The sequence below is a fragment of the Paracoccidioides brasiliensis genome (genome assembly GCF_000150735.1).
Source record: "Paracoccidioides brasiliensis Pb18 unplaced genomic scaffold supercont2.1, whole genome shotgun sequence".
In the NCBI taxonomy this organism is placed as follows: Eukaryota; Fungi; Ascomycota; class Eurotiomycetes; order Onygenales; family Ajellomycetaceae; genus Paracoccidioides; species Paracoccidioides brasiliensis.
Window position 1 is genome coordinate 1802074 of NW_011371358.1, and position 20188 is coordinate 1822261.

Sequence of the window (20188 nt, forward strand, 5' to 3'; positions counted from 1 at the left end):
AACCAACCTCCACCTACTTCCCCCCAATCCTCTTCTTATTACCTTGGTCGTCGAGGTCCCTCCTCTCCCCCGCTTTTCTTTTACTCATGATATCTTCCACCGTTCTTCATTAGTCTGTTGCTCAACGCTCCCTTGCACCTTTTTCGTGGCGCCAGAGGCGTGGGTTTGGGGTAGTGTTTGGTGGCACTTAACTGGAGGGGATCCCATCACCCCAAGTGGGCAGTGCACTCACTATGTCTGGGCTTGCGCTATCACCATCACCTGAAGAAATTCACAACACCTCTCCTCCATCCAGACCTCCTCGCCCACGGTCTCCTCTGTCTGCTGGTCAACATTCCACTGAACAGTCTCCTGCCACAGACGTCTTCGGTGATGCCTTTTCTCTCGAGCCATTGGATTCCTTTGGTAACCCAGATCTGCTCCTAAACCGCCACGAACAGCCCGATCACTCTTCCTCCAGCTCGTCGTCAACTCTGGAGGATGAGCATGGTGGGTTGTCCTTGTACCAAAGTCCCTTTCGAGACTCTGTTGCCTCCCTCCAAGTGCAAATGTCGCAAAGGTCAGATTCTCCAGAGCCGGAATCGGATCCTCCTCAACCTGAACAACCTTCACTAAATCGTATGTCTAATGCCTCCAATGTCTCCAACAATGCCATCACCTCATCTGTTACCCGTCAACTGTCTTCTGCCTCGTCTACATCCCACCCTCCTTCATCCGTCGCACATCGAAGCATCAGTATATCCTCACGGTTCTCTATGCCTAGAGCCCTAAGTCCATATACCGGCCAGACAAGGCCCACCCATCCATATGCCATGTATCCCCAAGCCACTGGGCTGGGTCGTTCTACGTCTAACTCTTCCACGTCTACAGTACGTCCCGTAGAACGGACTAACGTCGACTCAGTGCCACCGCAACATCCGTATAGCCTGTATCCTCAAAATACTGTTCCGGAGGAGGAAGATGTAGAGGCACACTCAATCCCTGTGGGATTCCCTGGTCATGGCCAGGCGTTTCAACCACAAAATCAAACCGCAGATGAAGTTGGGGACATTGTTAGTCCAGATGGACATGCTGAGCAATTACCCCCTTACACAAGATATCCAGATGGTCTACCCCAAAAATTTGGAGCACATGAATATAGCAGTACGTCTCCCGAGGAGGTCCTAGTTACCATGCCTGTCCCCACAGAGTCGGGAGTATCCTCGCGAACCCTGCTGGATGAAAATGGGCCTGAACAGGAAGGTGCCGCCTCATCGCAACCGCAAGCAGATGACCCAAGCGGTACTATCAAGGAAACGTTGATGGAGAAAGGGAAAAGGAGGGTATGCTGCAACGTTCAAATATGGACTATCGTCCTCATGGCCATTGTGGTTTTGATTGGAGCTGTGATTGGTGGAATAGTTGGAGGAGTAGTTGGAAACAAGCGGGGAGAGAGAGCCGGCGGAGCAAGTGTTAGTTCAGCCTTGGGAACTACTCGGTAAGGACTGCAAAATTTTCCTGCCAGCACACACCTTTTTCAGGACTCCACAGTTAACATCTCACTAGCCCTACTTCTGTTTTTGTGACAGTGACGGCTACCACCATATTGGATGCGGCACATCTGACAGCTACACCTTCACTTCTCCCCATTCCTACAGGCAAATTCAATATACCTGCCTCTTCCCTATATCGTTCATCCAGTAGCTGTGTGACTGACGCAGACCTTGCAACTTCATGGCAATGCATGGCTCAAGGTTCATTTCCTTGTTTGCTGACTGAAGAATCAGATGGATCAAAAAACCTTCAGCTTGAATCTTACAGGCGAAGCGGTAGTTTCGTATATGGTGCCCAAGCTCCATCGCTGGTAGATACAGTTTTCGACCTCAAATTGATGCTTGACAAAACAGAACCAGAACTCGGACCAGCGTTGTTTTTTTTTACACCATTTGATAAACTTGTGATCATTCCCGAGTCTAACTTCCCTCAAGTTCCATCTGGACAAGCTGTTAATGGACCCCAGCTCCTCCGCCGTGCTCAAGAGACAGTGCCATTAATGTCGAAGCCTAGCGACAGGCCCTACTTTTGTTGGTGGAATAGCACATACCTAGAGCTTTTCATATATGTTAACCAACCAATCAAACACTCTATGACAATGGGAAGCTCAACAGACCCGAATTATTCTGCTTTCAGCCATACCGCTACAACGTTGGCTACCGCAACTCCAGCACCCAGCAAAGGACACCGCAGCCTGCATCAACGGTCTTCACATCTAGAGCCACGCGGGGATCCACCCATGGAGTACCCTCGCCGGATCAAACTGGAGGAAAAAAGATCATCCGTCGATGGCATACCGCCATACTGCGAGCAAATGCAGGTGATGGATGATGGAAGCATATCGGGCCCTCTCGGATCGCGGGTCCCCGTCGATGAAACCGAAACTACACTGTCCAGCAAGGCCAAGTTCGATGTCCTGAGTAGAAAACAAAGTCTTCTTGAAGAAATTCGTAAAGACTATGACGAGAACAAGGTTTGCGTCTGTCAGTGGAGCCATCGTTGAAATGCCTGCTGGACAGAAGGATTGGTGTGGCTTGTGGGAAATTAAAGAGAGAAAAATAAGGCGTTTGGGTTGGGGAGAATTAATCTATCTCCTATTTTACGGTGTTGTCTCATTTCACATATATATTATTTAGTCCTTTTTTCCCCCTTCCTAGCATTAGCGTTTTGTCTTTTATGCGAAGGTATATTTCGTTGAAGGGGTAACTATGTCTCTTCCATCCCTTTTTCAGATCATTTTTCCTGCTATTTATTTTCAACCATTTCTCTGTTCTTTATTATTATTATTATTATTATTATTATTATTATTATTATTATTATTATTACTTTTGTTACACTTCACTATTACAGATACAGCCTTCTGCCTTCCCTTATTCTTTTCACTATTGTTGTACCTTTTCCGAGGATCATGCTGTGACTCTATATCGGACATGTCTCCATCACCATCACCACCATCAATCATCTCTCATTTTCCAATTTCATTATTATTCTACTTGGTCCTGAGATCTACGTACAGTACCTAGGACATTCGGGGAACTGAAAAGAAAGGGAAAGGAAGGAGAACAAGAAAAATATGAATTCTACATCGTCATGTTCGAGGATTGTCAGGTTTATTCCACCTGGCAACTTACCCACATCCACTTGTAATCTACCCAGCCCGCCATACACATACATGTAGCAGATATATCTATCTGTATTTTTCGCCAGAGGTATATATATGAAAATATATCTATAATTATATATCATTCTTCTTTCATCCCTTCAGACTTCAAGTCAGTCTCACACTTTCACTCCAGCTTTAGCTGATACACGCATGAATAAGTTCCGCTATAGCTATTTCCCCTTTCTTCGGATTGCTTACCTATACTTAGGTACAGGGTTCCTGGATATAAGAAGGGGAACATTAGGCTGGCGTTGCTGTCCAGTGAACAATGACAAGAACTGCTAGGTGTTGATGGGTGTCGAACAAGAGGTAAATGAACTGGATGTGGCAGTGTGCTCTCCCTCTGCTCCTGTTATCGTATGTAACTATATAGCGGATCTACTTCTCTCAGTTGACGAAGTATGCTATTTACATTTGGAATAATCAGATATACTTGGATAATTCTGGAGTATGGTTTCAGCACCAGGGAAAATAGAGCAACGTTGAACTTCTACCTCCTCCACTTTTCAATTTATGCGTGTCTTTGGTCAATCTACCGATATTGTGTCATGGCAAATTCTATAGCTATGAGACTTGGGCGCAGGCACCAAATAGTTTAAATAAACTATCTTCCGAGCTACTTATTGTAGTTGAAGGGGTCAGTAACTTATTTAACCAGTGACGTCATTTGTCTCCTCATTATTTTGTGGATCTAACCACAGAATCGAGGTAAACAACAACCATGTTTGCCTCAACAGTTTACCGGCGGTTCTGCTCTTGACTTCGTAGAAATGAGCGCTCCTTTCCTGCAGTGACCTATTTCGTCCAGAAAAAGCTCAGTAAGTCATTGTAGAGATATGGCACCCTGTCGCCTTCGTCGTCGTTTTGAGTGATTTCGACCTATTTAACCACCGCCATATTGTTCTCTGCTATATAAAAAAGTCATGTGGCGCTCGATGCTGGGAACTCCCTTTTTATTTAGCCTAACTGTTGCCCCACTGATCTGTTATTCTGTTTGTGGGTGTAATTTTCTGGTGTCTACGACGATTCGTCGATCTCAAATCTCCAAAACAGTCCTTGCCTCCACACAGACCCGCTGAAATCCTCCAGGCTCTCCAGCTTGAAAAAAGAGCAAATAACTCTCGAAATGTAAGCAAATATGTTCAAATATTATATTGCTCCGCTTTTTGTTGCCCACTATGCAGGGAACAGAGGAGAAACGGTGGTGTTCTACGTACTTAGATACCCCCGAAAGCTTCACCCTTAGGCGGCTGTTGCTCCATACCATACATCACTTGTCACGCGAGGGACCAGTCGAGTGATCAACAGTTGATACTTATGCTACTTGACAGAGCTGCTTTATGGCTAGGTCCCTAGGTGAATGCTTGACCTCATCTACAAGGGTTAAGGCTTTTGGGGAGGTGGGGTGGGGCGGGGTATGGGCTGATGTTCGCACAAGAAAAACACACGTAGACAACAGAAAAAACAATCTCCCACTCATTCACTTTTTCTTGTGGGCTGGATGGAGTGAATGATAAAAAAAAAGAAAAAAAAGAAAAAAAGAAAGAAAGAAAAGAAGAAGAAGAAGGAGAAGAAGAAGAAGAAAGGCAATATTCCTTACTGCACCTCTATCCTGTTTTAATAGCTTTTCATACCCATTTCCAACAGTTTGTTGAGTTCGATGAATGAACAGAAGAAAACAACCCAAATTCGATATAAGTTTCGCCCTTCTCTCGCATCCTTTTCTACATCTGAAAGCGGAGAGAACTGAGCAGACTCAGCAAAAAACGTACGGGGCGAAGAATAAAACAAAAAAACAACGGACGCAAAACTATCACATTTGAATGATTCAGCTACTTCGGACAGTTGTTCCCCGAGTAGGGCTACGGCTTCAAGCATTCTCCCCGCAATTGTCGCCTCCAGGGGCGGCATTGAATCAACCTGCAGGTCACATTGGACGGTGGTTAGGGAAATGTGCATATTCTGAAGGATCATCAGGGAAGAGTGATGGTGCAAAGGAGAGGGGTCCAGCATATGGTCATGGCGATGGTGAGCACTTCTCCACCCCCCAACTACAAAGTAAACAGAAAAGTAAAGAATTAGATACTTAAACTAGTTCTAAGCAATAGGGGAAGAACATTACCACCGGAAATACAAAGTAACCCCAGACCGAGCCGAAACAGACTCATTCAATGACGACTTTGAACACCGTATCCCTTCCAACAAGGCGCGCCCTACCCTCAGCGACGAATACCAGCATAGTGGCATAGATGCACAGCATCCCAAGCGTCCTTCGAAGGAGGATCGAAGCCCCGAGGAGTTGAAAAGGGATGAGGAGTACGAGGTAGAAGTCAGGAAACATAACGAGGAAGTTGAAAGAAGGTATGATAGGGCTGTCTCTCAGATTGATCACAAGGAGGAGTTCCGTACTTTGGAGGAAGAAGTTGAGAGTTTTAAGAACGAAGGTGAGTAGGTGGTTGGTTGATGGAGAAATATAGCCAGGATGCTTTGTTCGATATTGTTTTCTTTCTTTCTTCTTCTTCTTTTTTTTTTGAGAGGGGTTGAACTGAGCGAGTTCACTCTGGTGGTACTGCACAGTCATTTCAAGGGTGGAATGGCTGGTCTTGAATGGATACGGAAAGTGTGCATTTTTTTTTTTTCTTTTCGACGTCCCCTGTTGCTATGGATTATGGACTGGTTCATTGAATATCCTGCAGAAATTGCAGCTGGATAAAGGCGCTCTAGGGTCAGAAAAATTGTATAAGCTCTCTGGTCATAACATTGTTATGTCCATAGATAGAATCGGACCAAATTTATACCATCCTGTCCAGCGCCCTGGCCGAAAGGAGAATATGAAAATAGGCAGGACATATACAGCCGCGATGCCTCTCATGTGAAAATGATATTCTATTGGGTATTCAAAAATCTGAAATGCAGATATATATATCTAATAAAGGCGATTCAAACTACGCTGAGCTTTGAAGTAGGGGGGTTTCTTCAGTAGGATTGATCTCCTCGCTGCTGGACGCGAGAACGGTCCCATTAGCACCGTTCTCCGTTTCCAAAATTTCCTCAGTGGTGATATCGCTATCTGCCTTTGAAGGTTGGATATATTCGAAATAAATACCCATCACGAGTAAGGTTCCTTGTAATAAAGCTGTGACCACATAAACACCCCACGAACTCCAGCCCTCCGTCCCGAGTCGTGCTGCTAGACTAGCGGCCCATACGAGACTACCTGGAGTCTGGATGCACATCGTGGGAATGCTCAGGCTACCAATGCGGCGTAGGTTGAATGTTGTGTAGATCTGGGGGAAATATTGAATGGAGGAAAGGACTGCTGCGATAATTCCGAATACGTTTGCGCAGAACTGACGCTGGTCTGGATGCGCAACGACAACGGTTATGCCAACGATGGCCGTGGTAATTGTTTGGATAACGCATATTGCGCCGACTATGAGGGCTATACGGAAAGAGGGTGTTGTGGTGGATAAGGATTTGACGGCATGTGAAGGGATGGAGCGGGGAAAGAAGATGATGAAAAGGGAAAGGCTAGACGGGTTGATTGTGTCAGTTTGTTTCTTATGATGCCACAGCTCATCTGTGTCTATATGAAGGGTTGGGAATTATCTTACACTACAAAGAAGCACAGCGCTTGCACTCCAACCTGGAGTATGCCCAGCAAGCCAGCAAAGCATGAGAATCCATTAAGCTCTCTGCAACACGCAATATCCTGTGAACTTCTTGGCAGGACAAGTATGTTCGTAAACGCAAACGTCCCCGATGTGGTTCCCAGTAGAATAAAATACGGCGATATGCCAAAGGAAGACCGTCGGGAGATGATCCTGTAGAGCTGTGGCAGGTAGGAAAGAAAAATGCCGAACAGAATTCCTCTATGAGAAATCGCATGGGTTAGTAAAGCCTCCCTAAAAGCCACAATCTCAAACCAGACATATATCAGAATTACAGCAGCCAATCCTTACAGCGAAAGTGAGAAATTCCACGGGTTTGGCGAGGCCAGTTCTTTACAATGCGGGCTAAACGGGTCGTTCATGATGTTCATGATGAGCTGTTGGAGACGAGTTCATAGGCGTTGGGATCTGAGGAGCATTGAAGAGGTTGGGTGCTGGAACTTAGTATCTGTGATTCTGCCTCTAACCTTTATCTCTCTACATAGCACTGAGGGAGTTGAACGGCCAGCCGGAAGGAATTTGAAGTTGCGGAGATAACCTGAGCTATCGTCAAGACGCACCTATCCTGCCCTCTGATTGGCTGTATTTCACGATTGGCTGGATTGGGCAGCTATCAAAGCCGCACTTTTGGGTGGGAAATGCCACGTGCAGGGCGCTAGTCCGCAAGAGGAAGCCTAGGCTCCAACATTATCGGCTTCTATCACGTGAAAATGACATCATGCCTCCTCACAGTTCAACTCTCGACGACATCAATCCTCTCTCGGTTGAAAAGATGAATATTTTCCCTGTAGAGCTGCGATGGAACGAGCTGCAGTAAGGGGCAAAATCGGAGTGGTGTTAAATAACTAGCTGTTTAAAAAGATGGGTTTCGCATGAAACTGGGAACAACTTTCAGGGAATCTCTCGCGCCCGCTGTCAACCTCTCCCATTTTCCAGTTGCTGTATCCCACTACGTCACACTTCAGTCATAGGGAGCCAAGCAAGTAACACCTGCCTTTATGTTGCCATATATTCCTGAGATCGGGTCGCTGCCTTCTTATTGATAGCACTCGAATAAGAGGACATTGTTACTGTCAATTTGTCTATAAAGTCCTGTCCGCCGCCCCATATCGTGGAATCAGAACTTTGTGTCTACTCTTAGCTGTTGATGTACAAATTGTCATTCGTACCGACTTGCCACTCGATCGACAGAGCGTATTTATCATAGAAGGCCCAACATGAGATTCTCATGGGCTACGGGCCTTGTATTCGCTTTAGCTGTGACGGAAACGACGGGTTCAAGGAACTGGTTTACCAAGGCTGGTATGTTCTGCTGTCCATGCGGTGCAAGGTTGTGTTTATATCACTAGCGTTTGTACAATGTCTGCTGTTTAGCGGCTGTGGAACATTTGGAAAGCTAACGAGGTGCTTTTAACAGTCTATAACAGATGGCACGAAACCGAGTTAGAACGCTGGCTTTCTGACCACGGCAAGTTTCTCAGGATTTTTTCGCCGCACGAAAACCATTGTGAATCTCTGCTAATATCCACATAGATATCCCATATCCGACCCCAGCAGATCGTAAGGATCTTGAGGAACTCGTGAAAACTAATTGGGAATCGCACATTCATATTCCTTTATCACACACTGCGGAGCACGCGTCCGACACTTTGCATAGTGCGAAAGAATGGATTTTTGACAGGTATGCGCTTTATACAACTATTGTTTCGGATGATAAACGGCCTGACAATTTTTTTTTATTTTTTTTATTTTTCAGTTGGAGCGATTCCCAACTGAAGGCCTTCCTAGATAAGCATGGGATTCCTAGTCCTCAGCCGAAGAAGCGTGATACTCTCTTGGCTACCGTTCGAGAAAACTTCGAGACAGTTGCCAAAAAACTTGGACAGACCACATTCTATCCTGGGAACTGGCTTTACGAGCAATGGTCGGAATCAGACCTCAAGGGGTATCTTGACAGTCAGGGATACCACGTACCCCAACCATCAACTCGTGATAAACTGATTGCCACTGTGCGTCGTAATGCACGTCTCGCTAGGCTAGAAGCTCAGCGGGTTGCCGCGGAGGCCTCTTTATCGGCTAAGGCTGCGCAGCAAACATTAACGGAGGCTCTATTTAATTCCTGGTCGGACTCTGACTTCAAAAAGTTCTTCGACGAGCATGGAATCAAGGTTCCTCAAGGGTCAAAACGCAATGAGCTTATTGCCCTTGCACGCAAGCACCGCGCTTCCTTGATCAGCAGCCCTTCATCTTCTATCTCTAGCGCATATGGTGCTGCCACTTCGAAAGCCGGAAATGAATTTGCTCGCGCGACAGAGGATGCAGAGTTGAAGATGGAAGACATGTTCAATGCAGCCATCAAGCAATGGTCTGACTCGCGCCTCAAGGCTTACTTGGATGCACGGGGTGTGCCAGTTCCGCAAGGGACAAAACGAGATGAACTTGTGGCCAAAGTGCGACTTTACAGACACAAAGCTATGAATGGAGGTTCGGTTTGGACATTTGATACCTGGAACAAGGAAAATCTAGGGTAAACGAAATGTTTCTAGCACACCATTACTATCGATCGCCATGCTAACCCTTAGCGCATACAGAAAATATCTCTCTTCCCAACACCAAAAAATGATGAAAGATGTTGGATATACACGCGAGGAACTCGTGAGAAAGGCACAGTCCGCATTCGCACAAGCCTCAAAAACCAGTGGGGCGGATTTTGCAAAGGTCACTCAATACCTAGCAAAGCAGGCAGCGAATGTCAAAGACGCCGCGTTCAACACCTGGTCCCGGCACGATTTGGAAAAGTATCTCGAGTCATATGGAGTCAAGGAACATAAATCCTGGAACATGAACAGATTGCGCGCTGAGGCTACGCGGAATGCTGACTACTTCCGCTATGGAATCCTCAAGCAGGAGCCGCAGCCAACACTCTTCTCCCGGTTGCAGAATGGTCTGCAGTGGGCATTTGACCAATTGAAAATCGGCGCGTTGAGTGGAAGAAAGGAAGGTGAAAAGACTGCGGACACTTTCAAGAAGATGATTTCTCACACTGCTAGACGGGTGGCCGATGAGCTCTAAATAAAACTCTCTAGGCCATTAGGTCCTGGGAGTAACGTGTATATGAGCGTTGAGGAGGGTTGGTTGTATGAGGTGGACAATTCTGAACTCCCCATTTGCCTGCTCCTTCATCCATTTTGCTTCTATATCGGCTCTCGCGTTGTTTTCGATTCACTCCATTTCCATTTTCTGCTTGCGCTACGTTCCTGTTGTATTGTGATGATGATCTTTAATGATGATATGCTCTATGAAGTGAGAAAATCAAACAAGAAGGATTTTAATGTTTTTTTTCTGCTTTCCCCCTCCCCGTTACATTGCTATTATACCTACCTTCTCAGCCTGGGGGTTCATCTGTTGTTTGCTCCTTGCTTGTGGCATTGAATTTGTCAAAAGTAGTTTAGTTAGCACGTTAACTCCATTTTCGAATGAGGCCATTACCTATTAAGTTTCAGTTGCCCATTGGATTGATTTCATCGATTAATTGTATGATGATCCCAATATTGAAGGTACTGTTCATGCAAACATATAGACCATGGACAGGCACAAGGATACTGCTGAAGGAAAGTAGTTTGTAATCAAAATTACAGACTTCTTTCTTGCACGTCCCTTTCATCTGGGTATTGGGGTTGTTTGCGGGAAGTGTATAACTCGAGAGCAGTTGACTGATGACTTACACAGCATGTTTTGTTGAGTTATTTTCTCCCTGATCTTTCGATCCCACCCATATCCCTCCTTTGGACCAACGTAAGCAGGCACTAGCCCAGGATGTAGACAGAGGAAGACGATAACAGAATTTCAAGAAAGAGTTCCGTCCGCATTGCGGTGACGCCCCAGAGGAATCACCCAACCGCTTTTGTCATGCCATCTCTGTAATTGATAAAATCCTGTAGTTTCGTCAAATAAAAAATTACCTGTAAATAAAGACAGTCCATTATACATACATCTCCTAAGGGACATCAGGAATATACAAAACCACAAAAAGAATTTTTCATCATGTCGCGCAGCAGAAGGAGGACTTGAATAATTATTTTGTTTCCGCCTCACTCATCACTGGTTTAACCCAACCGCATATTATCAATCAACCGGACTTGGGTGCTTCGGGATCCCCTTCGGCAACCAACTTGCCAACGACAAGATATTTCTCCAGAAACCGCACCTCCCAGCTGTGCAAATTCTCCATCTGCTCCGCATCCAACCCGCTTAGATCATCCAGCGGTCCCTTGAGGTCCTTCGTTAGCATATCCTCGTCAAAGCTCTGACATGCCAATCCGCGAGTTGCATCTCTGCCGGCGAAATTCTCATACGGACCTCCCTGTACGTGTGTAACAAATTCATTATTTAGTCTGATTGTTTTCTTCCGGGGATATCTATATTTGTATGGCTTACTGGACCATAGAAATTGCGACTAGAGGAGACATCGAACACCCTCCCGCGCACAGCTAGGTAGACGGGGCTGCCATCTTTGCCATTGTATGGGAGAAGAGTGGTTGGGGTGAAAACGCGGAAGACAATGGGGGGACGTCCTTTGGGGAGGGTGAGTGGTTGCCGGGGGCGGAAGTGGAAGTATACCAGGAGAACGAATAGGGAAACGAGGATGAGGTTTATTGGGGAGGCGATGGAGACACTGTTTAGTTATTAGTATATTTTTTTTTCTTTTCTATTTTTTTTAAACAATTCACTCTTCATTCCTCGCTGGTAGTTTCAATCGAAACCTCATTATCTGCATGTCAGGATAATGAAAGTTCATATATTAAAAACTTACACTTCAGCTGGTGGGGAAGCAGTATCTGGATTGACGGGGCGCGGGAGTTAGCCGGTTTAAAACCAACGCTGGTAGAATAATAGGGCGTACCTGTTGCCATCTTGAAGCTCTCAGCACCAGATGCCAAGTTAGCTGCAACTTGGAGTCTGTAGACTTAGTGTTGGGTTTTGGGGGATGTTTGAAGGCAAATCGACAACATCCTCGTCCTCATCGTCAAGACCATTGTCCATCGCCCGCATTTTCAGGGCTGAGAAAGCAGAGCCAATCGGCAAATATCACATGATTACACCTGAAACCACGTGAGACAGAGGTGCATCTGCTTTTGTCGAAGCCTATCATTCCATTCAACACTCAATCGTCCGGGGTATCTCATACAATAAATATTTCTCAATTTATCAAACATTTGCTAAACCATGGAGCACGTTTATTACTGGCCTGGATTGCTCAACTCTGTGTCTTTGGCGATCTTCCATTCAGTGACTGTAGAAATTGGTTACTAACAGTCGCCATGGCTCGTCTTCAAGGTCTTTGTCGGAGTGCCCGTGGACAACACACCTTGACTATGATAATTTCTTATTAGCCCAGCCCTGGGTTTGATGACGAGTTGCTATTCCACTTTTAGCGCGTGTTGATTGGCCCAGGCACGTAGGTAAGTGAACATAATCCTCGAATTCGGACCCATTGTCTCCAAATTAAAGGGTTGTGCCGCTCCGGGGCTAGAGAAGCCATTGCTTCACCAGTTCGCGGCGAGATGCGTGAATAAAATACTGACACTCTACCAGGAGGACTCTACTATGACCGCTATGACCGTAACCCTAATTTCTGCTGTTACTTCCAAGTTTCTTCAATCCCGTTATTTTAAACAGAGTTCCACATTCTCTAAACTACGATATCAGGGGAAAAATATGCTTGCCTGAACATTCAACAATTCTCCTCTGCTCTTGAACAGTAATAATGTGGAAGAAGAATCGATCTGCTAAAGAGCGAGAAATTGGCAACCCCACGCTACTCGCGACCACATTCGATAATACTGCCCTCCGGAACATGACAAGCATCAATACTCCCGCTAATCGTGAGCACCGCGCCAACGATAGCCACAGTCGGCAGGAAAGGGGTCATCATTCCGGGCCAGGCCTACCCCCTCTACCATTGTGAGTAAATATCCCAATTTCTATCCTCTATCAATCTACTTGCCTCTTCCTCCCAATAATAGTTATATCTATGCGACCGCGAGCCACAGCAGTTTCACTAATTTCTTACCTAAACTCGCAAGTAAATCAATGGAGCCGACAACCCTCAGGAGAAATCCTCCATCACGACCTGCAGTGACCTCATCAATATATTCGGAACGCGATTCATATCCACAACCTGAACCTGATCTGTCATCAAACAGATACAATACGCACCCGTCAGGGAACCACAAGAATTATCAGACCGGGTATCGTGACAGCAAATATACAGATATTTCGCCGCCAAATTCTCCGATATTTATACCCAGCGGATATCGCGAAAGTCCTGATGTATCTCCCATAGACGAGCCCCTTCCGCAGTTCCCGCCTCCAAAAGAAACCCGGCTTGCGACCGCTTTGCCTGTTCCCCCTAAGGATGTCCCCACCAAAACGAACACAACAGTGCAAGCGCCTTCTCAACCATACGAACTGCCTCCTCCACCCACAAGACTGAAGCTGACGTCCCCAAGAGAGGCTTCAAACAGACTCACAAGATGGGACGACTTTTCGGGGGAGCCCACCGAAAGTGAAAAGGGCAAGGTTGCACAAGTTATTCCTGGGAGTATAGCCACGAAACAGAGTCCGACGACCAAGCAGACATCTAAACAGGGGTTTAATTTCCGTGCTAAAGGGAAAGAATTGAACCAGGCAAGGAAAAAAATTATGGAAGGGCGGCGCCAAGCTGATAAAGATGTTAAGGTGGACAAGGATGATCCCGCTCGGATTCCGCCTCCTCGAGAGCCATGGAAAGGTGCAAGTGGACGAACTGCCATTGTTAACCCTATAGAGACCAAGAAAGCGCTACGGGCACAGCCCCTGAGTATTCAAACCCGACTCCCACCCCGAAAAGATAGCCGTCAAGGAGTAGAACGAAAAATGCTCCCGACCACTACCGTGTCTATATCAAGAGAGGGTGACCATGTGACTCCTACTATTAAACCCGTCGTTCCTCTAAAAGCAGGTAACAATACCACAACATCATCCAAACATTTCCTCCCCCCTGCTTCTAGCTCTGGGAGCGGGCCACCGGCGCAATCTGAAGCCCCCAAGACGATCCACCAGGCAACCCCAGGCCTGTATCTTGCCACGATGCTCCAAGACATAAATCTAGAACAACAGCCATCAAGCCGTTTTAGCGCTACTACATATGCACCAACGGAACCAGCAAACAGCCCACCCGGAACACCCCGCCCTCGAATCGCTGATAAAGACGCTCCGCCCGTCCCTTACATGGCGGCAGGAAAGAAAAAGCCCCTCTCACAAACCTTCACCAAAGTCATGGCACGCAAACCCACACCCTCAGAAATGTCAACGTGGACCGCGAAGACATTACCCCGCAGCCCGCCGGAGATGGAAGCGGGCAACCGCATCGATGCCATGGAGGCTAAGATGAACGACCTCGCCCGACGCAAGGATAACATCAACACGATCATCCATGAGTTGACGCAGGTAATACAGCCCAGCTCGATCGCGTATGACATAGCGACGAGAAGCGAGGTCAAGAAGTCTGTCACGAGTTTGAATAACGAACTTTTGGAGATTAGGAAGGAGGAACATGATGTTGGGATGAAGTTGATGAGGGCGCGCAAGAAGCAGGATCAGGAGGAGTTTTATCAGCCATCTAGCATTTGGATTAAGAGGGTTACTGAGGACTACTGAGTCTTTTTTTTTTGTGTCTGTTTTGGGTGGCTTTTGCTTAACGGGTTTCTTTCCTCTCCCACTTTCTGTTTTAACTTTGTTCAGCGATATTCCCCCTATTTTCTTTTTGGTGGCTGGCCAGGTTTGTTACCTTTTCTCTTTCCCAACCCCCACATGTTTTTGAGCTTCTTTTGGTATCCAGGAGCTTCTAGTGGATAATTTTGTATGTTTTCCTTCTATGCATGTTGACATATTTGGCTTACCTCGTCCCTGTCTTGTGAGGTTTGTGAGGGTTTATTGGGCGTTTTGTTATGGTTTAAATTGTTTGGCCTTAGTGACTGTTATGATGATACCTTTGCCCTTTTTACCACTTGTTTGATTTTGCTTCTGAAATCTCAAGGGTTTCTCATGTGTACTGGGAGACTGCAATTTATCTTAACCTGCCGCAGCATTCCATCCTCGTCACCAAAAGATTACCCAAGCTCTGATAAGACTAGAAAGACAAAATCACAATAGTAACTCTCTATTTTAGCATTGTTGTCTCAACACCACTAGTCTCATAGAAATACTAAGGCAAAACAGGAAAAAGCGGGAGATAAAAAATAAATTTACAATTAAAAATCAAAAAGCAAATAAACCTAAACTACCCTCACAAAAATAGAACCTTTATCGTCAGAACTGTACAGTATCGGACGGGGTGTTTGGGGTATTTCCACGAATGCAGTAGACGCCTTCTCGCCATTCATCATTTCCACAAATCTTGCATTCCTTCGTGTATTCGTAACTGCGGGAGTTGTTGCGTTAACCTGACCACGACCCCGATTGGCTTTCCCAAAAATTGCTCGCTTGGGTCGAGTGTAACTATGTGTCAAAAGATGGGTTGGCGGTAATAATGGATGGTGAGTGTGGTTGGTCCGTTGCTATTTGTATTCTTTTATTTCTTCCCGGACTTCTTGATCCCTTGCTGTCCAGAGTTCAGGGGGCCTTTCCCCTTTGCCTTTTCTGCTAATTCTTTTTTGGCTTTGGCATCTGGATGTTAAGTCAGTATATATTGCGGGTGAGTGCGAAATGGCCTCCATATAACTGTTGACCAGAAGAGGGTAAACAGAGGGGGACAGGGAGGCCGGAGGAGGATAAATGGTAAACAAATGGCAACAGAGACAGGTTCCTTACCTGCTCGCTGCTTCTCCTTGAATGCAAGATCTTCCTCATCCAGCTCTTTCTTTTCCTTTTTGGGGGCTTTCAGAGGCTTTGCCTTTCCGCCTAGAGAAATAATTAGCAACAGAGGCGGGGAACTGTGTTGATTCCAATAATCGAAATCTGGACATTATCCGGATACAGCCAGCGCCTTATTGGTTCGATACATACCCTCTCTTCCTTGGCCACCCATTTGCTAAGGGTTCTATATGGAACTGACGTGTGTGCTCCGGACGGATAGACTCAAGCACGAGAGATTGATCCTCGCAGGGTTTGGACCGTGTTGGCCAAGATGGCTCTTCGCATGATTGACTGAAGGTTGAAGTTGGCTTTATAAAAAAAAAAGTTTGGCTGAGGCCACAGAACTCGGACGCTGCGCTAGATCCCAATATGGTTAGTGTCTTTCGACTGTCTTGGCATTCAACTGCTCTTGTACCTCGCACGCAGATCTTAGACCTCAGACTCAAGCTTCATTCTAATCACCTCGCCATCACATCACCATCAAGTCCATCGGAACTCTTTTACTCTTTTTAATAGCCTTTCTTCCCCTTGCTTTGCCGTTAGCCACCACATGGGTTGCTCCTAGTGGTGCGCCGTGTGGTTTTGGGACATATCTAGTCGGGTTGGACATTTCACCATCACCCAAACCATCATTGACACTTCGAGAATTGAATTCTTGCTAACCGAAAATATCACCATTTCCAAGTTCGTCCCGCCACGTTTGGTCGAAGATAGCCCTGTTGCTTCTTGAATCGCCATGATGGCGTCGCATCGGTCGAGGTCTCCATCGACCCCTTCAGAGGGTGAGATCATCGAATCAGGCTCAGACACGAAGGCAACTACGTCGCAGACTTCTGTTAATGGCATCAACGTTGACCGTAATACCAGAACCAGTACTTATGCTCCGAGATTCCCCGCCTTGCTTCCCAGATCGTACCATCGTGATATCTCGAGATCGAGGTCGAGATCCCGCTCCCCGTATCGTGGATCCAGGGCCGAGAAACGCAGCCGCAATTTTGCTGAAGACTCTGGAAGGGGTGACCGAACGATATCATCAAAACATTTAGTTTCAAGATATGATGATAGATATCATGATGGATATAGCGCCAAACAGCGCCGGAAAGCGTATCACGATCTCGATCGAGATGACAGTTATTACGATTCTAGGAAACGGCCTAGGACTCGAAGCCGATCTCCGATCCGCGATACTAGAAAGCCGAAGCAATATTCAGGTGATGAACGAGATAATGATAGTGGCAGAATATCCAGGGTCCGTGACCCGAATGGTCAATCTTACACTGGTGGCGGAAGGCAGGTTACTGAACAGTTAGTGAGCGAGAGGGGGAAGCCCCTAGGTGACGCTCGAAAAGAGAGACAACTGGCTGAATCTCGAGGAAATCAGATGCGACAATCTTCACCCACAGCTGTTACATCGGGTAGATCGGATATGTATGTCACTCCTCCCGAAGACAGAACTATTTCTAACGGCACATCTAGTACGTCTGCTCCAAGCAATGATAATGAAGCCAATGAGCCCCCACCAGAGCCTGTCAATGAGGCTACACTGATTGAACAACGCAGAAAGCGCCGTGAAGCCATCAAAGCTAAGTATCGTAATCAGTCTACACCTCTCCTCGTCAAGGCCCTGGAAGCTGGGAATGAGATAGACTCTACACCACAGAATTCAGGTCAATCCTCGTCTCGCAATGACAAAGCAGGTCAGTTATGCCTCCAGTTAAACGATCATAGCATTCTGGCTAATTACTCTACAGATTCCCGTCCAAATACACCCTTAGAGACACCCGACGATATATCCGGTGCTCCCTCTCCTACTGATTTGAAAGTTTCGCGGGATGAGGACCTTGCTAATGCTAATCCTGAAACTGCAAACGGTGTTGATAAGGAGGAACCATCCTCTTACGACTACGATCCCACCCAGGACATGCGCGAGGATAAGATGCGTCATGACAAAAGGCATTTTGGTGAAAATATCTCATCTGGTGTTTATGGTGAAACTAAAGTAGCAAAGCAAGACGTTCCCGTATCGAACCCAATCGTGGAAACCCCAGGGCAAAGCGAACCTAGAAACGTTTCAGATATAGATATGTTTGCGCCAGATGATGATGATATGTTCGCTGAAGAGGTGCCTGTTGCCTCTAAAGCACCTGAAGCCATTTCTAAACCAAGTATACCACAGGAACTCGATATGAGTATGATGGACAACTGGGATGACCCTGAAGGTTACTATAATGTCATGCTGGGGGAGCTCGTAGATGGGCGGTATCATGTGCAGCAAAATTTGGGCAAGGGCATGTTTTCTTCAGTGGTTCGTGCTACGGATTCGAGAACAGGAAAGCTCGTCGCCATTAAAATCATTCGCAATAATGATACGATGAGAAAGGCCGGGATGAAAGAGATAGAATTACTAGAACAGCTTCTGGCAGCGGACCCAAATGACAAGAAACACATTATCCGATTTGAAAGGCATTTCGACCATAAAGGCCATCTTTGCATTGTCTTCGAGAATCTTAGCATGAATCTTCGCGAGGTACTCAAGAAGTTCGGTCGTGATGTTGGTATCAATCTCCGTGCTATCCGCACATACGCGCATCAAATGTTCCTAGGCCTCAGCCTGCTCCGCAAATGCAATATCTTGCACGCAGATCTAAAACCAGACAACCTTCTCGTCAACGAAAATCGAAACCTTCTCAAGGTATGCGATCTCGGTTCCGCATCTCCAGCATCCGAGAACGAGATAACCCCGTATCTTGTCAGTCGCTTTTACCGCGCTCCCGAAATTATCCTTGGGATCCCCTACGATTACGCCATTGACATGTGGTCGATTGGCTGTACCCTCTTTGAGCTGTACACAGGCAAGATCCTCTTCACAGGCCGTACTAACAATCAAATGCTCCGCTCCATAATGGAATGCCGCGGTAAATTTCCACCCAAATTCCTCCGTCGGGGCACCTTTACTTATCTCCATTTCGACGAGTTTTTGAACTTCCGCAGCGTGGAAGAGGATAAGGTCACTGGCCGGATGGTGACGAGAATTGTGGACTTTAAGAAACCGACGAGAGATTTGAAAACGAGGTTGATGGGGAAAGGGTCGAAAGGGTTGAGTGATTTGGAGATAAAGGAGCTTACGCTTTTTACCGATTTGTTGGATCGGTGCCTGAACATCAATCCTGAGAAGAGGTGTACACCTTCGGAAGCACTGAAGCACCCGTTCATCACTCGAAATAAAGTTTGAAGGGGGATGGGGGATAGGGAGGTCGGGTGGAAATCTAGACGTAGCATGGTGTTGTGGGCGTGGATTCAATTCTTCTCTCTTTTTCTTTCATTGCAAATACATATATCGCTGGATGAAGCAGACCTGTTGTCTCTCGTCCAGGTATTCTAATTACAACTTTTAACATAGCTACCCAATGGCCTCTCCGTAGTCACAGAGAATGGATTTCTGTCCGGTGTGAATGCCTTGATAGATTGATTTCCCTCAGCATCCTGACTGGAGTAATATCATGTTTATTTCCCGCCGATCCATATACGTATATATATAGGAAAGCTTACTGGTAGTTAGTTAGATAGCGACACCAGCAGCTTCTAGTGATGGAAAGGCTTTGCACTTGAACAGAAACCTGTCCCGGCTAATGTCAAGGGCAGCTCTTACAGACCATCAGAAAGCCTTATGCTTAAGACTGTAAATTCATATAATCAAAATACGGAAACACCAATTACCCGGGTAAGCGAAGCAAAAACGCCCTACAATAAATATATTGCGTCCAACTAAATTTTAATTTGTTTACGCGCGGTTGGATGCAGCCATACTGATCACCGTAGATTGCAAACAAGTGCTCGTTCTTCTCCAGTACCAGTGGACGTTTTCATATGTTTCCATTTCTTGAACTACCAAACAACGCATTCGCTTTCGGGTTATCCCCCTGACATCTGTTGGTATCTAATGTTCCCTTTCACCCTCCGGTCGTGCGGTTGTTGCGTTTGAGCGAGAGGTGTGGTCCCTGGAAGAGGCCGTAGTGGAGCATGCGCAAGAACAGTATTCTAGGGACAGCATATGTAAGGCTCAGTCTTATCTTGAAAAGGATAATGATTGGGGATTGAAAGCCTTGCTTCAATCATGGGAATCACCCAATGCCATTGCCATTGCCATTGCCAATGGAACGAATGAAAATTAGTACTGTGAATATAACTAGCAGATCCATCCATCTGTTTAAGTCTAGCATGTGTAGACGTGGATAACGTATTGTTGTCTCCGATTCCCAACGGAACTGAGCATGATACGCTCCAGTCACTGCAATCCCTTGCTTGACCCCCTGTGCAGGTAGTGTAATGGGGCATTCTCCCTGCCGAGATGCAGTTGAACATCGTCAGGCAATCAAGTCGGTTAGCCGTCTGCATAACTGGGTAGCACCAGTGAGATAGATAC

General features: G+C 46.3%; 8 protein-coding genes across 8 annotated transcripts; 5 read left to right on the forward strand and 3 right to left on the reverse strand.

The window, feature by feature from the left end:
- Positions 1-233: 233 nt before the first annotated feature.
- PADG_00535 (uncharacterized protein) lies at positions 234-2536 on the forward strand (the record flags this gene model as incomplete). Its single annotated transcript, XM_010757574.1, has 2 exons — positions 234-1477; positions 1546-2536. The coding sequence occupies 2 exons, from the start codon at positions 234-236 to the stop codon at positions 2534-2536; spliced, it is 2235 nt and encodes a 744-aa protein (XP_010755876.1).
- Positions 2537-5019: 2483 nt separating this feature from the next.
- Positions 5020-5648, forward strand: PADG_00536 (uncharacterized protein; the record flags this gene model as incomplete). The annotated part of the gene is made up of 2 exons (XM_010757575.1): positions 5020-5224; positions 5305-5648. The coding sequence occupies 2 exons, from the start codon at positions 5020-5022 to the stop codon at positions 5646-5648; spliced, it is 549 nt and encodes a 182-aa protein (XP_010755877.1).
- A 493-nt stretch (positions 5649-6141) lies between these two features.
- Positions 6142-7238, reverse strand: PADG_00537 (uncharacterized protein; the record flags this gene model as incomplete). Its single annotated transcript, XM_010758085.1, has 3 exons — positions 6142-6727; positions 6811-7068; positions 7159-7238. The coding sequence occupies 3 exons, from the start codon at positions 7236-7238 to the stop codon at positions 6142-6144; spliced, it is 924 nt and encodes a 307-aa protein (XP_010756387.1).
- Positions 7239-8084: 846 nt separating this feature from the next.
- Positions 8085-9939, forward strand: PADG_00538 (uncharacterized protein; the record flags this gene model as incomplete). Its single annotated transcript, XM_010758086.1, has 5 exons — positions 8085-8169; positions 8285-8374; positions 8401-8548; positions 8624-9394; positions 9459-9939. The coding sequence occupies 5 exons, from the start codon at positions 8085-8087 to the stop codon at positions 9937-9939; spliced, it is 1575 nt and encodes a 524-aa protein (XP_010756388.1).
- A 1057-nt stretch (positions 9940-10996) lies between these two features.
- Positions 10997-11780, reverse strand: PADG_00539 (uncharacterized protein; the record flags this gene model as incomplete). Its single annotated transcript, XM_010758087.1, has 4 exons — positions 10997-11230; positions 11305-11542; positions 11681-11705; positions 11771-11780. The coding sequence occupies 4 exons, from the start codon at positions 11778-11780 to the stop codon at positions 10997-10999; spliced, it is 507 nt and encodes a 168-aa protein (XP_010756389.1).
- Positions 11781-12634: 854 nt separating this feature from the next.
- On the forward strand, positions 12635-14568 carry PADG_00540 (uncharacterized protein; the record flags this gene model as incomplete). Its single annotated transcript, XM_010758088.1, has 2 exons — positions 12635-12831; positions 12954-14568. The coding sequence occupies 2 exons, from the start codon at positions 12635-12637 to the stop codon at positions 14566-14568; spliced, it is 1812 nt and encodes a 603-aa protein (XP_010756390.1).
- A 617-nt stretch (positions 14569-15185) lies between these two features.
- Positions 15186-15937, reverse strand: PADG_00541 (uncharacterized protein; the record flags this gene model as incomplete). Its single annotated transcript, XM_010757576.1, has 4 exons — positions 15186-15408; positions 15498-15576; positions 15721-15810; positions 15916-15937. The coding sequence occupies 4 exons, from the start codon at positions 15935-15937 to the stop codon at positions 15186-15188; spliced, it is 414 nt and encodes a 137-aa protein (XP_010755878.1).
- Positions 15938-16504: 567 nt separating this feature from the next.
- Positions 16505-18997, forward strand: PADG_00542 (CMGC/DYRK/PRP4 protein kinase; the record flags this gene model as incomplete). The annotated part of the gene is made up of 2 exons (XM_010757577.1): positions 16505-17462; positions 17517-18997. The coding sequence occupies 2 exons, from the start codon at positions 16505-16507 to the stop codon at positions 18995-18997; spliced, it is 2439 nt and encodes an 812-aa protein (XP_010755879.1).
- Positions 18998-20188: the final 1191 nt, after the last annotated feature.